Source organism: Trypanosoma rangeli (assembly GCF_003719475.1).
Source record: "Trypanosoma rangeli strain AM80 chromosome Unknown Tra_15.4_contig_00006, whole genome shotgun sequence".
Lineage (NCBI taxonomy): Eukaryota > Euglenozoa > Kinetoplastea > Trypanosomatida > Trypanosomatidae > Trypanosoma > Trypanosoma rangeli.
In genome coordinates, this window is record NW_021705750.1 from 102,497 (window position 1) to 119,493 (window position 16,997).

The window sequence follows — 16,997 nt, forward strand, 5'->3', positions numbered from 1 at the left end:
AAAAAGAAACATATTTTGTTTTTTTTTTTATAAACCCACAATGACGCCACCCGCCACCGTAATCTCACGCACGGTTGTCGCGCCACAGCGAAGAGTCAAGGTTAAGTACATCCATTCGCGTGTCGCCGAGGAAGATCACCGCAACTTCCCTCCCACACGCCGCGATCGCATCGCCCACCGACACCTTGAGCAAATAATGATGCACGTTTTCGTTCCAAAATTCGCTCGCCGCATCCCCCGCTTCCCTCTGAGCCTCGTACGGGTCATTGTTGACACCGCATCGCTGCCATGTGTCCACTGATCGGCACTCGGCATGTTGCACGTAAATAATTTCCCACGACAAGCCCACGGAAAAAGCTTCCCAATCATTGAACACCTCCGCCAGGCGCTCACTGAACTGCCGCACCGCGCTGCTTGTGATGTGGTGCATCTTCGCTGTGGCCGTCTGCAGCCCAACCATCGTCTTCCGCGGTGCGTCAACGAAGAAGAAGGCGTCTACAAGCGGAAAGTCCCTCATACCCGGCACGTACAGCACCCGGTACCTTACATCCACCTTCGCAGGACAAGACAACTTCGGCAGCAGTGCGACCGCGTCAATGGGGAACAGCTGCGGGTTCACGTGCAGCACGCAGGGCCGCGGCTTACGTCCTCCTGCTGGGGCCCGCAGCTCACGCAGCTTGTCGTGTATCCTCTTCACAAACTCACAATACATAAATGCCAGCGCACCATACTCTTCCACTGCCGCTGGCAATAAAATATAGTTGGGGATCAGCACCATCCTGAAGCCAACAGGCCACTTCATAATCCGCCCCAGCAGAGCATATACTTTTCCCTTGAACACAGGAGAAATTGGTGCGCTGCGAAAGCGCTCCGTTCTGCACGCCCCCAACACCCGCACAATCTTAGACAGTTTCTGAAATCGACTACATCTGTGCCACAAAATGTCGCTGCATAAGCCAATATAGTAGTTGCCCGCGACAGGAACAATATCCTCCACGCCATTATCGACCAGGTCAAAGTACATGCCGTGATTCGCCTCATTGAAGAGACGCCGGAGAACAGGCCCCACATATTCCATGCAGTCCCTGATCTTACTCCAGTACTCTGCCTGCTCCTGTGCAGGTCTGTCACGCGTCCTCCAGGCACACATCGCCTTCACATCACTCTCATCGGGGCAATTCACGATAATTTCCTTGGCATCCATCTCTTCCTTCCATTCCATGTAGTTAATGCAATGTGGAGTCGTCAGCAACGTCATCCCCCACCCGGTGGGAGGCAACTTTATCGACGGCATACCTCCCATCTCGGATACATCGTAGATAATATACCCACACACGCTCGCAGACAGCTCCGTCACAACTTTCCAGGCATCTAAAACATTTTCGAAGCGCACCACAACGCTGGTGGTCTTGTCAAAAATAAACACCCGATCCGCAATGAAGTGCACAACAATTGGAAGCTTCTCGGCATCGTAGTGCAGCAGATGGTAGAGAAGGTAGGAGCCAACATTCATCGACTTCCCCACCCCGGGCGTTCCAATCACGATACGCGTCACCGGTTCAAAACGGCCCCCACCGTGTGTGATTAGCCAGTCCGTCAGATCGTCGAGGACGATTTTCCAGACCCGCTCTACCTCGACGGTGACGTAGCAGTGAGGAAGATATTCGAATCTGAACCACGAGAACGGCCATCCTCGGCTCGAGGTCAGCACCATCAGCCTGAGCTGGGGCGGGGGGAGCTGCTCCGCATGGTTGCTTGGTGCAAGCGTATGCTGATCCTCCTGGAACTCCCACAACTGTGGTGGCTGGCCCTCACGCACCTCCATTCCCACCCCTTCGCCGCCGGGAACCTCCACGACGTGGCTCCAGCGCGCGTCGTACACGGCCCTGTAAAAGGCCCCAATGATATGCGGCCCAGTTACCACGGTCATTGTCTTCAAATCACGCAAGACAATATTGAGGATTCTCCGTGGATAAGAAGGAACCAATTTCTTGTTTTCAAAGGACATCCACTGCTTGAGGGTGACCACACCTTGTTGACGAAGAAGGTACTCAGCCTTCAGAAGCTCAAACATGGTCTTGTCCTCCACTTCGTGCAGTAGCTTTATGTCATGTACAAACTTCTCTGGGTTGGCAACAAACTCCCCCATAAGGACGCCCTCATTAGCATTCACAACGCCCCTGCCGAAAAAATCATGTCGGAGGACATCATTCAGCTTCTTCTTATTGGGGTAGCCATCTTCCGCAAGCAGGACGTCTTCTACCGTGTCCTCCAGAAACCACCTTGATTGCAACGTACTCATTTTCCGCGGAATCACACTGGGATAATATATGCCACCAGAAAACCCCAACAGCGTTGGACGCTGTCCCTGCAGCACATCAGTTGCGCGGCACTCTTCAGTGGCGAGAGATTCTTCCTCGCGCCCTTCAAACATTCTTTCCTTATTTTTCTTCCTTCACAGTTGTTGATGACTCGAGTTGCAACTGAACACTACACTAAGCACATGCCAAAAGAATAAAATAGGGAAAGAGAAACAGAATAGGCACAGACATGACGCCACTGAGCTGCAGCAAAAGAGAAAGAAAGAGAGCCACCCACACGGCGCGAGGCAAACACCACACACACGCAGGCAGAAGAACCACCACAACAGCAAGTGAGTGCCCCACGCACCTGCAGAGTGCTGGAAAGAGTCAGGGACAACAACAACGTGGCGGGTGCAGAGGGTTTGTGGCGACTAAAGTTAAAGCTCCGCCACTTTCGTATTGCGACTTCTACTCCTTTTTGTGGAAAAGATGCTCCTTTATTGAATGTTATGGTTGGCTGCAGCAGTGGTGGCAACTCCGCGTCCTTGAAGATGAATGAGAAGAGAGAACCGGAGCAGATGTCGCAGCAGTGTGAAGGGTAGCAACGGAACACACACGAAAGTTCTTCCAACAACATAGTAAGCGGAAAGAAGACAGAGGGCAAAAGAAACCTCGTCTTCTTCTTGATGTTTTTTTTCTTTTTTGTGATTGTTTAAAAAGAAGAAGTAAAAACAAGACAAAAAAAGGGTGAGCGAGGAAGTTTGACCCCTACACGTCAGAGGCAACAGCGGCTCCTTGTCGCGTGTCCCACACGCACACGCTTCCATACACACGGCACAAGCGAAAGGGCAGTGTGGGAGCTCCGTTCGCTGCCACAGACCGTTTTCCTCCAGTCGCCGCGTGCCCTCTACTTGCTGCCGGCGTTTGTCTTGGCGTGCGAGCGCGCCGTGACGGTGACCTTCTTCACGGAGGGATGAATGGAACGCTCAATCTTGTCCGCCTTCTTCTTGTCCGTGACGACGAGGGTGTAGAGGTAGCGGCTGCAGCGCACCTTGAACTTTGTCACGAGGGGGTTGTGCTTCACCTTCACACACCTGGCATCCTTGCGGGAGCAGATGGCGAGGAACTCCTTTAGGTTCTTGATTTCACGGGGCATCTTCCTCTGCACAAATGAAAAAGAAAAAAAAAAGAAGGGCATACGTGAAGCAGTTGTGTTTTTTTTTTTTTTCGTTCTGTGTAGTGCCTTCTTGTGCAAGAAGCGTTAAGCGAGTTGGGGGACGATACAACACAGCCACATTCCTCCTCTGGCTGCGCGGCGGCGAGGAAAAAAAGATATATAAAAAAAAAAAGAAAAAGAAAATTAAATGACGGCGTAGGTGTGTGCGGCGGAGAGGAGGGGAGGAAGGGGGGGGAGTAGGGAGATGCATCTACGCATGTATCCCCGTGGGTCTATGCACTTGTGTGTTGGGATCATTTAGTAGCCTTACAAGCACGACGTCTGTGGCCTGCGCTTTTCCTCCATTTTTTTTTTTTTAAAGTAAACCGCAACAACAACAAGATGTGATGTATGTGTGTGTAGATATAAATATATATATATATATATATATATATATAGTCAATTTACCTTCGTTTTTGAAGTTACGCAGTCTATTTACCCACAAGGGGCCTGCTCTATCTATAAGGGTGCGCACGTACACACGTGAAGGTGCATACATGCCAACCAACATCTATAAACAAACATGCATCTTATGCGTGGATTTCGGTAAAGAAGACGCAACAGCAGAAAAAAAAAAAAAGAGAGAGAAATGGGTTGCGGCATGGCGTTACAGCCCAGCAATCGTCTTCAGCTCCCGTAGCACCTCGCTGAAGCGATTCTCTGAGCCGTCCAGGCCGCATTCTATGCGTTCCTGCCGCAGTGCCTCACCGCGGGCAGTTAATGCACTCTGCATCGACTCCAGTGACCAGGTACCGTTGAAGGAAAAGAGCTCCTCATTACCACGCCGCTGGGGACGGGAGATGATGCCGAGATCCGCAAAGCTATCAATCGCAGACATGATACCCGCCGCATTCATCAGTGGAAATCTCTGCTGACCCATAAGTGCGGTGTACATGCGATGAACCTCACGCATCGCGAAGGTACCTGGCTCCACTCTTCCTGCTGCGGCATCGGCTTTTAGACGGCGGGTCGATGACGTCACGCCGGCCACATTTGTCTGCGCCGACTGTTTATCCCGCCGCTGTCGCAGCGTCAAGACAACCAAGCAGCTGAGGACGTACAACATCTGCTCTGGCATGCCCGCAACGTACTCAAAGACGCGATCGCCCACAACAGCAGAGCCTCGTAATACCTTTTGACTCTGCGCAAGTGTCACAACAGCGGCAGGAGAGACGGGTGATGCATTGCCGGAAACTGCACCGGCGTGCAAAACGCCACTACCGCTTCGACGCTGCGGTGTGGCCTCCTTCTGCATCTCGCCCTGCTTGACTGGATGGTCAAGAATCCCCTGCTGGGCTGTGTAAACGAGGCGGCGGCACATGGAAACCACTTGGCGAACGTCACCAGAGTATTCATGAATGGCTTTCTTGGCGATGTAAGCTATCAATCCCGGGCTCAGCTGCACCTCCGCCCGCTCCTTTTGTGTAAAGTCTGCACTGGCCACAATACTGGCACCAATGCGCTCGAGCGTCTGCGTGCTGTAGGCCTCAAAGGGGAGCTCCTTCAGCAGCGTGTACGGGACATGTACCAACTCACGCTGATTTGAGATGAACACAAGTGCCAACTGTGACGCATGTTCCACAGAGAGTGCGGTCAACGCAGTTAATAGGCCACGAGCCCCGGCTCGCACATATTCCACCTCGTCCAAAGCCAGAACATGCAGCGGTGCCTTTACCATGGACTTCTTCACAGGTGTGGGCTCTGTGGCTTGTTCTACCATGGCTTCCTGCAGCAGAAACTTTCGGGCCGCGTCAGATTCTGCCCCACGACGCTTAGTGAGAGTTTGTGGAAGGGTTTCAATGTGACCCAGTAGATTCCGTGACTGCGCATCCAAACGCGGTTGTGCCACACGAAAGCTGCAAGCGATGGCAGCACACAACTGTTGCGAGGTCATGTCGGCACAGTTGATATAGTGGCACTGTATGCGACGGTTGCCTCCAAGCAGCCGCAGACTGGCAGCCGCCAAGGAGTGAGACGCGGTGGCGGCATCGCTGCAAGGCGATGCCTCCTTACGGCCACACGACATTCGGCTCATGGCTGCATCTTCTGTACTATCGACGCTTGCCATGCTGCCAGCGTCAGCGCGGCCTCGTTTGGCTGGTCTTCGTTTTTCTATTGCAGGTGAAGGAGACTTGTCATCGATGTCGTTACTTTTGCCACCGCTGTTGCTGCCACAACTGCCGCGCCCTTCCGAACTTGGCCGCCCAGTCACCTTGTCGCATGCCATCGGACGGCTTGACACACACCGCATCGCACGAAGAATGGTTGAGGTCTTACCGCAGCCACAGGCGCCGAATACAAAGAGAGAGCGACAGTGTGAAAGCAGTATACGTTCTTCAATGAATTCATGTACAGCGTTGTACTCCTGTTCGCGGCCCAACAGCGATTCCTTCTCCATCGCCCCTGTCACTGCAAAGCAATATAATTAATAATAATAATAATAATAATAATAATAAATGCTTCTATGTGTTCACCACGGAATGTTGTTAATGTTATATTACGCCCACCGTCGTGTGCTGGCAGGTGTTCTGTCTATCTATGTAAACGATCCGAAGATACTTTTATATGTAATGATGCCTCTATGCAAAAAAAGAATAATAAAATCAAAAACAAAAAAAACAAAAACTTAATGTGTGTGGCAGTAGATATGTGCCTGTAGTAAATCTATACAAAATGTGTTGTTTGTGTAGGGTTGTCCACCTATCTATCCAGCGTGCGGTATCCGCCTTAATATGTCTGTCTTGTCGCTGTTGTGCAGAACGAGGAAGGTGGGTGAAGCCAAAGAGATAAAAAGAGAGAGAGAGAGAGAGGCGCCGCCGGCACGTGACACAAAGGGAGCACACCAAAAAAAAAAAAAACATATGCAAACACTCAGCGCAGGAGGAAAGCTGCCATTTCCATATAAACACACACGTCTTCGTCTCACACGTGTCCCTGCCTCCGTTTTTCTCACGGCGTACATTGCAGACAGAGCCATATTTTCTTCTTTTCTCCTCTGTAGTTTAGTTTTGGTTTCGTTTATTATTGTGGTCATTGTGCCTGTCAACGGTGTCCATCTTTTCCCGCGCCCTCCAACGAGGGACCGCACAGAAGTGATGCGTGAGCACATCAGTAACGCCATCGGGCCCTCGCACCACACAAATACACGCGGAGACAGAACGACCGACAGATCGACACACACCGAGAGAGAGAGAGAAAAGTGGGGAACGGGCATGTGACGGAAACGCCCAAAGAGGGGGAAAAAAAACGCATAAACTTTTCTCTCTACGTGTATCTTACCATTCCCTCCGTCGCCTGGAGCAGCAGGTGCTTGCGCAAGCTAACAGTGCTCCCTTCCACCACCAATCACTCTTCTTTTCTCCTTTTCCTGCCTGTACCACCTCTTCCGTCCGTGCGGAACCGAGACACAAACGCACACGGTGTTCCACCCTCTTCACTGCTCCACAGGGATGCGTGTCTGCTCCCCCTCCCCCACCGACTCCAGGCAGCAGAATGAACTGCGTGCAGGCGTCACCTCATGTCCTCTTGTTCCTTTTATATGTTTTTCGTTCTTGCCTGTTGGCTCTGTTTCCCCTCCCTGCTGCTCGTGTAATTTCTTTTTGCTTAGAATATCGTCAGTGCCGCAAGCACAGCGTAGAAAAGGAACATGGGATACATGATGAGGTACCGCTGCTTTTCCATGGAAAGCCCGCTCTCCAGCATTGCCGTGGCGCACCATGCAGACCAAAAGACAATCAACATGGACGGCGCCAGCATCGTCCTTCCTACTTTGCCAAATAGCAAGTATACAATGGACTGGCAGACAGCTAAAATGACGTTGGGAATAAGACAATACCCCATGGCACTAATAACAAACTGCAGTGCAACGCCGTGGTCCGTCATCAGAGAGAGGAGGACCTTCATAAAGATAATCCCAAACACGGAGTGGCCGTAAATACTGCTAAACTGCAGCTTTCCCTGCAAGGACAACAAGAAGGCAAGAGCAACAGCAAAGACAATGGGCCCAGCCAGATCCATGTCTTCTACGGCTTCCAGTGCCATAGGCTTAAAGGGGTTTAAAACCGCCAAAGCCTTACAGCGTATCTGATGCGGGAAAATGCCTAACTCCTCTAGTAGTGGGAGGTCATCCTCGGGGTAGCCAAAGCGCTGCTGATACAGTGGAACAGAACCCTGCGTCAAATTACTTCCAAACGCATCGTGTGGCAAAATAGCATTTAACATTGACGCCATAAATCCGCTACGTGGTCGCTGGATCGGTGGAACGGCTGTCGGTTGTTGTTGCTGCTGCTGGAACGGTTGCTGCTGCTGGAACGGTTGCTGCTGCTGGAACGGTTGTTGCTGCTGGAACGGTTGTTGCTGGTACGGCTGGGAGTGGTAAAAAGGCTGAGTGGCATGTAGTGTACTTTCATGAGGGACGGGCGCCGGTGATGCAATCATCGTAATTGAAGACGATGGTGGCTGCTGCAAAAATGGTTTGGGTGGTGGTGGCGCGACCATCCTGTTAGGGTGATGCCTAAGCAAGGGACTGGTGTTGGCACTATTTGAAGGCGAACTTATGCCAAAAGCCCTGGGAGACACACAAGACTCTCCCCTCGAGATGGTTGGGGTCACGATGCCTATCGACATAACATGCGCATGTTGGGCATGCTGCACCTCCTGCGTTATGGGAGTGTTCTCTTCGCCACTAAAGACGTGGTTGCTAGAGAAATGTGGGTTATACCCAGTCGGCACTCCTGCCGGCGATGCTGCAGGGTCCACGTAGACACCGCCACTAGCACCGTCTGTGTAGGGCTGAGAAAAAAAAACAGTTGGCTCCGGCTGCTGAAACTGTGGCTGTTGAAACTGTAGCGGTACATACTGCGGCGGCGGCGGTGGTGCCGAAGGATGCGTGGCCTGGTGGTGATGCAGTTGGGACTGTGGATGGTGCATTGCTACTAAAATACCAACGACGCCTTTAGAGCGCTGTGCACCGGTTCACACACGATGAGGGCGCGTACAGAAGCACCACCAACAACAACAAAAAAAAAACAACTAAAGTGGAAAAGACAAAGTGAAGCGGCGCCTTCGTGCATGAAACCATCATGGATGAAAAGTAGAAACACACTGCAGGGAAACCTCACAACACACGTTGCCTGGTACTTTCTGTCGTCTTCCTTCTTTCGCACCTCTCACCCGACCCACACCATTCTCCTCGCTACGCATAGATAATTATACACGTTTTACCCGCATGGTGCCTGCTTGCCCACCCCCGCCCTCACTCCCCGTGGCGGGAGAAGGAGACTTGAGTCCCAAGAAGTGTCCCGCCACACAACGTCCGCCCTGCCCTCAGTCCAACTCGGTGACGGCAGCGTCGTCCATGGCGCCAGCAAAGTCGTATGACCCTTTCACATTTCTACCGCCACCGCCAGGAGCAACGTTGTTGCATGTGTGATGCCGCAAGTGACCCTGCCTCCCCGCACCGCTGCCGCCGCCCACATGGCCCTCAAACAGAGCAATCCCCTTTGCAATCCCCACGTGTGCACCGATCGCCAACCCTTTGGCAATCGCTGCCGTGAGAAGAACCTGCAACAGACCGGAAACAAGTGAGAGTGGGCCAAACAGCAGCAGGAGAATGCAGTAGCCGGCCGCCATACCCAACAGAAGCGAAGAAAACTGCGTCATCAGAAGCCGCGGCGCGTATTGAAACAAACGTGCACCCAGCTGTCCAGCGCCAAACATCGCCCTCGCACTGTATCCCTTTTTTTTTGTTGCGGAAATTAACTTTAACGTGGCAAGACCCCCTCCCCCACTCTCTCACGCAGCGCAAGGAAAGCTGTATCCAACCGCTTCCGTGAGGCAAACTCAGCGGCATCAATCAAAACATAAAATGCGTGTTACCCACACGGAAGAGAGAGAGAGAGAGGACGGGCCCGTGCAGTGTAGAAAGAAGCAGACACATCTACACAGGAAGAAACAAACGAACAAACAAACGTCGCAATCGACAAACACATCGAACACGTACACTGCCACGCACGTAAAGCAAAAAAAAAAAGGCATAACAACAACAATGGTAAGGGGAAACAAAATACAAAATAAAAATAAAAAAGACGAGGAGGCATCATCACACCAGGCCTCTCATTGGTCAATTGTCATTCTCCACCACCTCCCGCGCACTGTCCCGCATCTGAAACACAAGCCAGTCCAACGCCTCGCGCACCCCCGAGCCATCCAACGCACTCACCTCCGCCAGCCGCATGACTTTATTTCCAATTCCACTTGTCCCCACGGCGTCAACGCCGCTAAAAGAGTGGTCTCCAACCGGCACGGAGCCAAAAAAAACATCCGCATCATCCGCAGTCCCCGCAGAGTGGAACATCCCATTCGCGCCCCCCTTATCATACAATTCCTGCATAAGGGCCAATTCAACTAGCCCAAGGGCCTCCTGCACCTCGGCGAGCGAGCAGTGACCCACTGCATCTGCCTTGTTGGATAAAATCAACAGCGGCGCGTTCGTCAAAAGTGGGTGACGGAATAACGCACGCAACACCGCCGCATTCCGCGCGTATGCATCACGCTGGAAGCTTCGCCTTTTTTCTTCCATCTGCTGGGGCGCCAGCGCCTCAGTCCGCCCCGACTCAACGAGCGGTGCCGCTACAAGCGATGTCACCATCCCGCCAAAGGAAAAGATGGGGCTGAAATTTCCTGTATCCAAGGAGCTCACACACGACTGCTCCGAGGAGGTGGCAGGTTGCTCGCTAAACTCCGTCGCCGCCACTGCAGAGGCAGAAGAACTTGCACTTGCATTGACCGTGTTCCCGGTGGCAGCTGCAGAGGACCCTAAGGTGCTATCCACGACAAAAATGACCCCATGGCAAGAGGCAAAATAGTTTGCCCAAAGCTTCTGCATTGAGCCACCTACGTCCCACAACATGAGTCGCGTTGTGACCGGTGTGAAGGCACTAAGCAGCGCACTCGACGACAGTGTGTTCGTGGACGTGGAAGCCTGAGCATCGCCGCCGTTGTTGCGACTCAAACTCCCCTGCCTCGGGGAGGTGGACAGGCATACTGGAATGACACGGTGGGTGATGCGATTCATATTTAAGCCTACAGTGGGGCGAATGCGCTTAGCCTTCATGACGTTCACCGGCGCTGGTGTGGGAATGGAACTGTCCGCATCTAACCCCGCCTGTGAGGCAGCACTATTGTTCGTTGCGTATACACATTTCAACTGCTCCAGCAGCGTTGTTTTACCGGAGGATTCAAGACCAACAATAAGCACCTTGTACGTCTGATCCACAAACAGCGAGCTGTACAGTCCCCAGGCAAATGTAAACATGGCACACTAGGTTCTCTTTCTCTTACTATATATATATATATTTGCGTTCCCTCGCTCTCTCGCCCCAGCCCTCCAACCACCACTACAAAGGAAAGAAAATAAACAGACGTGTCAGCAAAAAGAATAGATTAAAACAAGACAAAAAAAAAACAAGCAAAATGACGGAGGTCCAAATGACTTAAAAAAAAAATAAGTGTGTGTGAGTGTGTGTGACAATACAGACAACCAGTAGAAAGCGGAAGGAAATGGTCTGCTTACACCTATGGGTTACTCCAGTAATTGTAGTAGTGCCTTTGCTGCGCTGCAGAAGCTTTGGATTGACTCGCTGTGGTACTTAATGCCGGCTGCTGCCCCCTCCTCACAGGTGGCGTTGGTGCAGGGTCAAGAAGAAGAGAGGCCTCCCAGGTTAACAAGCAACGCTGGGCGTACGTCAGGGCTGAAAAGGGGCAGGGCAGCTGAACAAGAGGCGCTCCGGCTCCACCACTAACATGGTTCTCGTCTTTGGGCCCAAGCCGCTGTGCAGAAACTACCTCTTCGTCCGCGCACTCCACCTTAACAAACACCTCCGAGGAGGTCATCACGTCCTGAGGACGCGCTGGAGGAGACTCCCTCGCGGAAGGTAGAAGCCGCTGCTCGTCCTCTGTATTTTCTTCCTTTTCTGTATGATTCTCGTGGACGACCATGAACTCCGTTTTAGCGGCTGGTCCCACCAAATGGGTGTTCCCAGCTTCCGCAGTCCTTTCTTCCTCGCCCCCTGTGCCCAATCCGCTACGCGGCACAGATGGCGCAGGAGAGGGTGCATGGTGGTAGCGCAGCAACTGCATCAGCGCCGGATGCATGCCGTGGAGCGACTTTTCCTCACGATTTCCGTCATTTGCAAAGCCATTGTGGCCCTCCACTTCGGTTTTCACAAACGAATCGCCGCCTGGAAATGCAGTAAGCAGATATGCGTAGTTGGCATCTTTTGCCATCCGTGCATGAATTCGTTTCCCGATGTGGTTAAGGAAGAAAGCAGAATTGTGCCGCTTTTCCGCTACGGCTGAGGTTGCCTCAACAAAATCACTGCTACTTTCAGAAAGAGGAGGACGCCTTCGTGTTGAGCGAAGTGGCCGCCAAATATCTTCAAGGTTCGCTGAGCGGGAGGATCTATGTGGCCTTTCAGCAGGTGGAGCCTCCGCTCCCGCACCACCCGCAGCGCCTTGGCGTTTATGATGTGCTGTCGGCTCCAATTTCGTTGCGGCGGATGACGATGCCGATGTCAGCGGCGGTAACATGGTTGGCTCCGTCTGTGCCCCCAGCCCTGTGCTTTGCGCTACAACGGCGGCCCCCACGACCACCTTTTCTTTTAGCTTTACTGCCCGCCTGGACGCCGGTTTTACCCGGCTGCCTCTTGCAGCTGATGCCTCAACGGCCTCAGGCACCCCTGTGGCTCGTGTCTCCTCGGTCGGTTTCGCTTTCCTTGCATCCTCCTTTACGTGGAGGCGACGGCGCAGAGAACTACTAATTGGAGGTGGGCTTGTGCGGGTCGAATCAAGACGACTACGCGGCCGCTTTCTAGTTCCCTCCGTTGTTTCCCCTCCTCTTGCCGTCTTCGCCGTGGCCACTGCAGCTTGCTGCTGCTGTTTTGTATCTTCCTCGTCTTCCCCGTCGTCGCCATCGTCTCCTCCAGGCGGTTTCTGCCCCACCCTTGCCTCTCCCAGCTTATGTGGAGCAGCGGCGGACTGCCCCCTCTTCTTCTCCTCCTCCTCCTCCTGCTTGTCTCCGTGAGCCGGAGACGACGTCGAGTCCAATACGAGGCCCTTCTTCGGTCGCTGCTCGTTCAGCAATTCATAGTAAAAGTGACGCAGAAGAATTACCAGGGAATCACGCCGCATGGGCCCAGTGGAGTGATGCAGGGCAGCCACATCCATGTTTCTCCCCACAACCCACCATGCAAAGGCCAAGTCTTTGGTGTTAAACCGATCTAACACGACGACGCGGGTGAGAAGGGACTGGTAGTACGCCACGATGACATCTACAATGGCACAAGAAAATTTTACAACACCTGAAGTAGATTGACGAGAATTAGTTCCCTCCTTTTCGTGTGCACGGTCTCCATCGCATGTGACAACCAATTCCGTAGCAGACTCGGGTGGGCGGGGCGCTGGGGTTGCCGTGGTATCGTTAATGGGACGCCGTAGCGGTGTGGCCCCCGCCTCAAATGCATCATGATAAATTCCTTGATGCGTACCAACGGCGTTGTTTTCTGTGGTGCCTTCCCCAGGCGTCGCAGGCACCTCATCACGCTGTTGCCCCAAATCATATGGCTGAGAGCTTAAGGGCACGGAGGCCGTTTGTAAAACTTTTTTGACGGGAGATGATTTTCGCATCTCCTCGCTGGGGGGGAAACTACTTCGGCTACTGCTGTGGCCACCAGCATGTGGAGAAGCCGTCATGCGTCCCTGTGATGTTAATGAAGTAAACGCGGTTGGCCCAAAGAACAGAATTCGCGCCCTATCAATCGCACACCCTTCCTCGGTCTCGCAGGTTTTCGCATCAGGCTCCGTCTTTGGCAACAGAATCAGATTCTTCGCCCGAAGACTATTTACCGGTTCAACTGGTAACATCGCCTCTGCGTGGTAGGAGCGAAGTCGCTGGATGGTGTTAAGAGCGACAAAGTCACGGCAACGATCATCTTTCCATGGGTCCATCTGAGAGACGTCGGAGGCGTCTGCCATGGACGCAAAACGCCGTGTTTGTCGTTGCATGGGTTTTTGCCTTCTCCGCTTGCTATTGTTCGGCCCTCCGGCCTTGTGTGCCGTTCCTTGCTTCCTCCTTTTCGCGTTGCTCGTGGTACTGGAGGGGCGGGGGAGGGGTTAAACCTCGCAGATGCCGCCTCGTCCAGTAACACGCGTCAACCCACTCCCCCTCTCTATAATACCTTCCGTGGGGGAGTATGCGTCAGGGAAAAGAAGAAAAAGAGGAGTTAAAGAAAAAAAAGTGCCATGCATATTTATTTCGTTTCTTATGCATGTGGGTGGGTGCATCGAGGCAGCGAAGACAAATGCCCCGGAACTTGCCACAAGAAGAAGGAAGAGGAGGTACAAAAACATGGGGGAGAGGTAACTCTGCCGCTGTCATTGGGGAAACCGACGGGCGTCACCAACAGCAACAAAGGAACGGAGCAAAGAAGAGAGAAGCGCCACAGAAGTTTGTTCTTGCCGCCGCTACTTCTCTGACCGTGCAGCATAGGGGCGTCACCCAGCACGGCCTCGGCTATGGCGTGGCATGTTTTCCCTGCGTCTGTCCAGAAGTGGCCGTGCTCCGTACAAGGCCAGCACACTCAATCACTCTTCTTTGTCTCCTTCACCCCTCGCACGTCATGCGTCCTCGAACCACTCTATGCAAGAAGAAGGTACAAAAAGAGAGAGAAAGAAAGAAATAGAAGTGAAGGCAGCGCGGCCCACGGTGGCACGTGTGTGCGCATACCCTTGTGCAAACAACGACGTCATTCAGGTGGCGACAGGCGGGCGGGGAAGAGATGTTGCGCATGTCTCAGGAAAAGTCAATTCCAAAAAATAACAGGCAAAAACACACACATAACTGAGTGGACGTATACATAACTGCACAGAAGCACACGTGGGTGAAATGAGGTACCATACACTTTGGATTCCGCGGCTTTTGTTTTGTTGTTGTTATTATTATTATTATTCCATTTTTATCTCCCGCCCCACTTATGCTCTTTTTCTCTGCGCGTATGTTTTGTTTTGCTCAAAGGCACAGCACGCCCCTCACTTACCGTCACATAACTTGGAAGGAAGAGAACAAACAACAAGAAAATAAGACGCAACGGGGGGGTTAGGGTTATCTCCTCCTCCCCGCTCTCTCTACTGAAAACTGCTACAACCAGCACCCTCGTCGGTCACGCAAACAAACTTACATCACTCTGCATCGCACCAGCACACCTGCGAGGTATCACACACTGCTGCTCCGCACTTCACCTTTTTACTCATCTTTCCCCCGCCATATCCAATTTTCTTTCCTTCAGCCGGTGTATGTGCCGCAACCCCGCTGCTTGATAAAACACCTGTCTGTTTGTTCTTCTTGCGCATATTTTATCTCACCGTACCACACAAGTAAACAGAAAAACAAAAACAAAAAGAACACCCAAAAAAAAAAATAACAGCGCACAGCAGTCGTACCCACCTCCCCCTCAGAAAGTGGGGCAATGGTGACGTAATCCATGCACACGTCGTACATATATGTTTTTACAATCAATCGAGGCCTGCATCATGGAAATAAACGCAATGTTGGGCATATACGTTGTTACGTTTAGTGGTAGAATTCTCCTACATGCATTGCCCACAACGTTCCACATCCACATTGCCTACATACATGTCATGTATACATCAAATTATATATATATCTATATGATCCAGAGCCGAATAGGCAGTTGCATGCATACAGGTCGTGCATGGGTGGTAAACAAACAATAGTCAAGGAAGCAGCCAGAAATTAAAGAAGGATTGTAAAAATCAAAAAAACTGCACCAACAATAAATAGGAAAGAGGGAAAAGGAAATTTTTTTTAAAAAAAAACATTTTGTTTCTCGCTCTTCTTGTAACTCTTAAAATCAATGCTAATCTTACTTCGCTCATTTACCGCAAGCACACATATACCACATATCAACAGTCATCCTCAATATATGGCTGGTCTACACGCAGCGCTCATGACCCACCCAGTGGCCCCGCTGCACCCTCCGACTAGTAGTTAGCAAACCTGTCTCTCACAAAACGAGTGGTCTCCGTGGCGCCGGTGGTGGCGGTAAATCTTGGACTTGTCAGCGTGGGAAGCGGAACTGGTCGCCTCGGAACGCCTTGAGAAGTATATGGTGGCAAGTTCATGGTGGGCCAAATTCGAGCACAAGAAGCGTCACACCGCCGCCAGCGCATACGGTACGGCGCCTCGCGATGGTAGGGGCAGGCTAGTAGCTCCGGTGAAAAATACTGCATGGCCTGCTGCTGCGGCGATGGGGTGCGCGAGATTGCTATCCTTGCCACCACCTCGCCCAACCGCCGATGCGACGCAGAGGCATCCGCCGCTCCCACGGGTCGCTGCAGCGCCACGTTCACGGGTATCCGGGGTGTCAGGCACCGGTTGCCATGCAAAATAAGGTTCTGGTGCGGCAGTGACCCCTCCTTCTGCTTCCGCAGCAGTGGCAGTTCAGAAGACGACGGTTTGGGAAGCGACTCCCGTTCACGGCGCGGGATCACCACCGCGGGATCGTTCCACGACGGAAAGATACCCCGGCAGGTCTCATACTGTCGCTGAATGCGCAGGGGCGCATGCTGCGGGTACAACGGCGACCCTGTTGGCGAAAGAACAGCAGAAGCAAAGCGAGCCTCACGACGCTGCACCCCAACGAAGGCCGAAGACGATCTCACCGACGAACGCGATGACGGCTGCAGCCTGCCCCTGCGTACGACCCCACTGCCACCATCTTCAACCGAGCTAAGAAATGGAAACGAGTCCACCACCTTCCCCATGCCGCGAGTCATCAACACTCCATCCAGCTGCCGGTCTGGAGTGACGGACGTCAAATTTCGAACGCGGGCCTTGCCAACAAGCACCCTCGGCCGCATGTCACTCCCTGCAATAAAAGCATCTTGCGAATTCATCCCCGTAAAAATACGATGCTCAGAACTCGGATTCGAGGCAAGTCGAGCCACTGACAATGGCCGAGATGAAACAGAACCACCTCTAGAAAACATACTTCCAGCCACCTCATCACAAGCATTCGACCCCAAACCAAAACTTGCACGCGCAGGCCTCCCCTCTTCACCATACAGAGAAGCACTAGGCACAGCACTCATCGGCCGTGTATTGTCCTTCTTCAGACCACTCGACGACAAAGCAAAAGACCCACCCACATCCCGCAGTGAAGAACCACCATCGACATTCGAAACTACCTGCAACGGCTTCACATCATTCACATCACCCTCATTAGACTCCAACAACTCAGCACATACCACAGTAGGTACATTCAATTCACCTGGTAACGCTGCCACCTCCGACGACAAGACAACCGGCGAAACAGCATTCCCTCCACCAACTACATCAGAAATCTGAAGAGAAGCAGTTGGCATCTGCTCCACCTCCAGAGGTGCAGTCCCCTCGTCCAGCT

At 52.5% G+C, this 16,997-nt stretch overlaps 7 protein-coding genes across 7 annotated transcripts, besides 12 other annotated features; all 7 read right to left on the bottom strand.

Moving 5' to 3' along the window:
- Positions 1–64: 64 nt before the first annotated feature.
- On the bottom strand, positions 65–2,434 carry TraAM80_00385 (retrotransposon hot spot (RHS) protein; the record flags this gene model as incomplete). The annotated part of the gene is made up of 1 exon (XM_029377466.1): positions 65–2,434. The coding sequence occupies one exon, from the start codon at positions 2,432–2,434 to the stop codon at positions 65–67; it is 2,370 nt and encodes a 789-aa protein (XP_029242726.1).
- Positions 2,435–3,627: 1,193 nt separating this feature from the next.
- Positions 3,628–3,663: a sequence feature (A-rich).
- Positions 3,664–3,690: 27 nt separating this feature from the next.
- Positions 3,691–3,717: a sequence feature (GA-rich).
- A 165-nt stretch (positions 3,718–3,882) lies between these two features.
- Positions 3,883–3,917: a microsatellite.
- A 209-nt stretch (positions 3,918–4,126) lies between these two features.
- On the bottom strand, positions 4,127–5,917 carry TraAM80_00386 (uncharacterized protein; the record flags this gene model as incomplete). The annotated part of the gene is made up of 1 exon (XM_029377467.1): positions 4,127–5,917. One exon carries the CDS (start codon positions 5,915–5,917, stop codon positions 4,127–4,129), a length of 1,791 nt encoding a protein of 596 aa, XP_029242727.1.
- A 23-nt stretch (positions 5,918–5,940) lies between these two features.
- Positions 5,941–5,975: a microsatellite.
- A 129-nt stretch (positions 5,976–6,104) lies between these two features.
- Positions 6,105–6,144: a sequence feature (A-rich).
- A 157-nt stretch (positions 6,145–6,301) lies between these two features.
- Positions 6,302–6,329: a microsatellite.
- Positions 6,330–7,122: 793 nt separating this feature from the next.
- TraAM80_00387 (membrane protein YIP1) lies at positions 7,123–8,448 on the bottom strand (the record flags this gene model as incomplete). Its single annotated transcript, XM_029377468.1, has 1 exon — positions 7,123–8,448. The coding sequence occupies one exon, from the start codon at positions 8,446–8,448 to the stop codon at positions 7,123–7,125; it is 1,326 nt and encodes a 441-aa protein (XP_029242728.1).
- Positions 8,449–8,521: 73 nt separating this feature from the next.
- Positions 8,522–8,551: a microsatellite.
- Positions 8,552–8,844: 293 nt separating this feature from the next.
- On the bottom strand, positions 8,845–9,237 carry TraAM80_00388 (uncharacterized protein; the record flags this gene model as incomplete). Its single annotated transcript, XM_029377469.1, has 1 exon — positions 8,845–9,237. The coding sequence occupies one exon, from the start codon at positions 9,235–9,237 to the stop codon at positions 8,845–8,847; it is 393 nt and encodes a 130-aa protein (XP_029242729.1).
- Positions 9,238–9,466: 229 nt separating this feature from the next.
- Positions 9,467–9,489: a microsatellite.
- A 151-nt stretch (positions 9,490–9,640) lies between these two features.
- Positions 9,641–10,834, bottom strand: TraAM80_00389 (Arf/Sar family, other; the record flags this gene model as incomplete). The annotated part of the gene is made up of 1 exon (XM_029377470.1): positions 9,641–10,834. One exon carries the CDS (start codon positions 10,832–10,834, stop codon positions 9,641–9,643), a length of 1,194 nt encoding a protein of 397 aa, XP_029242730.1.
- A 193-nt stretch (positions 10,835–11,027) lies between these two features.
- Positions 11,028–11,046: a microsatellite.
- A 48-nt stretch (positions 11,047–11,094) lies between these two features.
- On the bottom strand, positions 11,095–13,581 carry TraAM80_00390 (uncharacterized protein; the record flags this gene model as incomplete). Its single annotated transcript, XM_029377471.1, has 1 exon — positions 11,095–13,581. The coding sequence occupies one exon, from the start codon at positions 13,579–13,581 to the stop codon at positions 11,095–11,097; it is 2,487 nt and encodes an 828-aa protein (XP_029242731.1).
- Positions 13,582–14,494: 913 nt separating this feature from the next.
- Positions 14,495–14,535: a microsatellite.
- Positions 14,536–14,951: 416 nt separating this feature from the next.
- Positions 14,952–14,998: a sequence feature (A-rich).
- A 203-nt stretch (positions 14,999–15,201) lies between these two features.
- Positions 15,202–15,245: a microsatellite.
- Positions 15,246–15,576: 331 nt separating this feature from the next.
- On the bottom strand, positions 15,577–16,997 carry TraAM80_00391 (methyltransferase; the record flags this gene model as incomplete). Its single annotated transcript, XM_029377472.1, has 1 exon — positions 15,577–16,997. A coding segment is annotated over one exon (1,421 nt), but the record flags the coding sequence as incomplete, so codon positions are not given.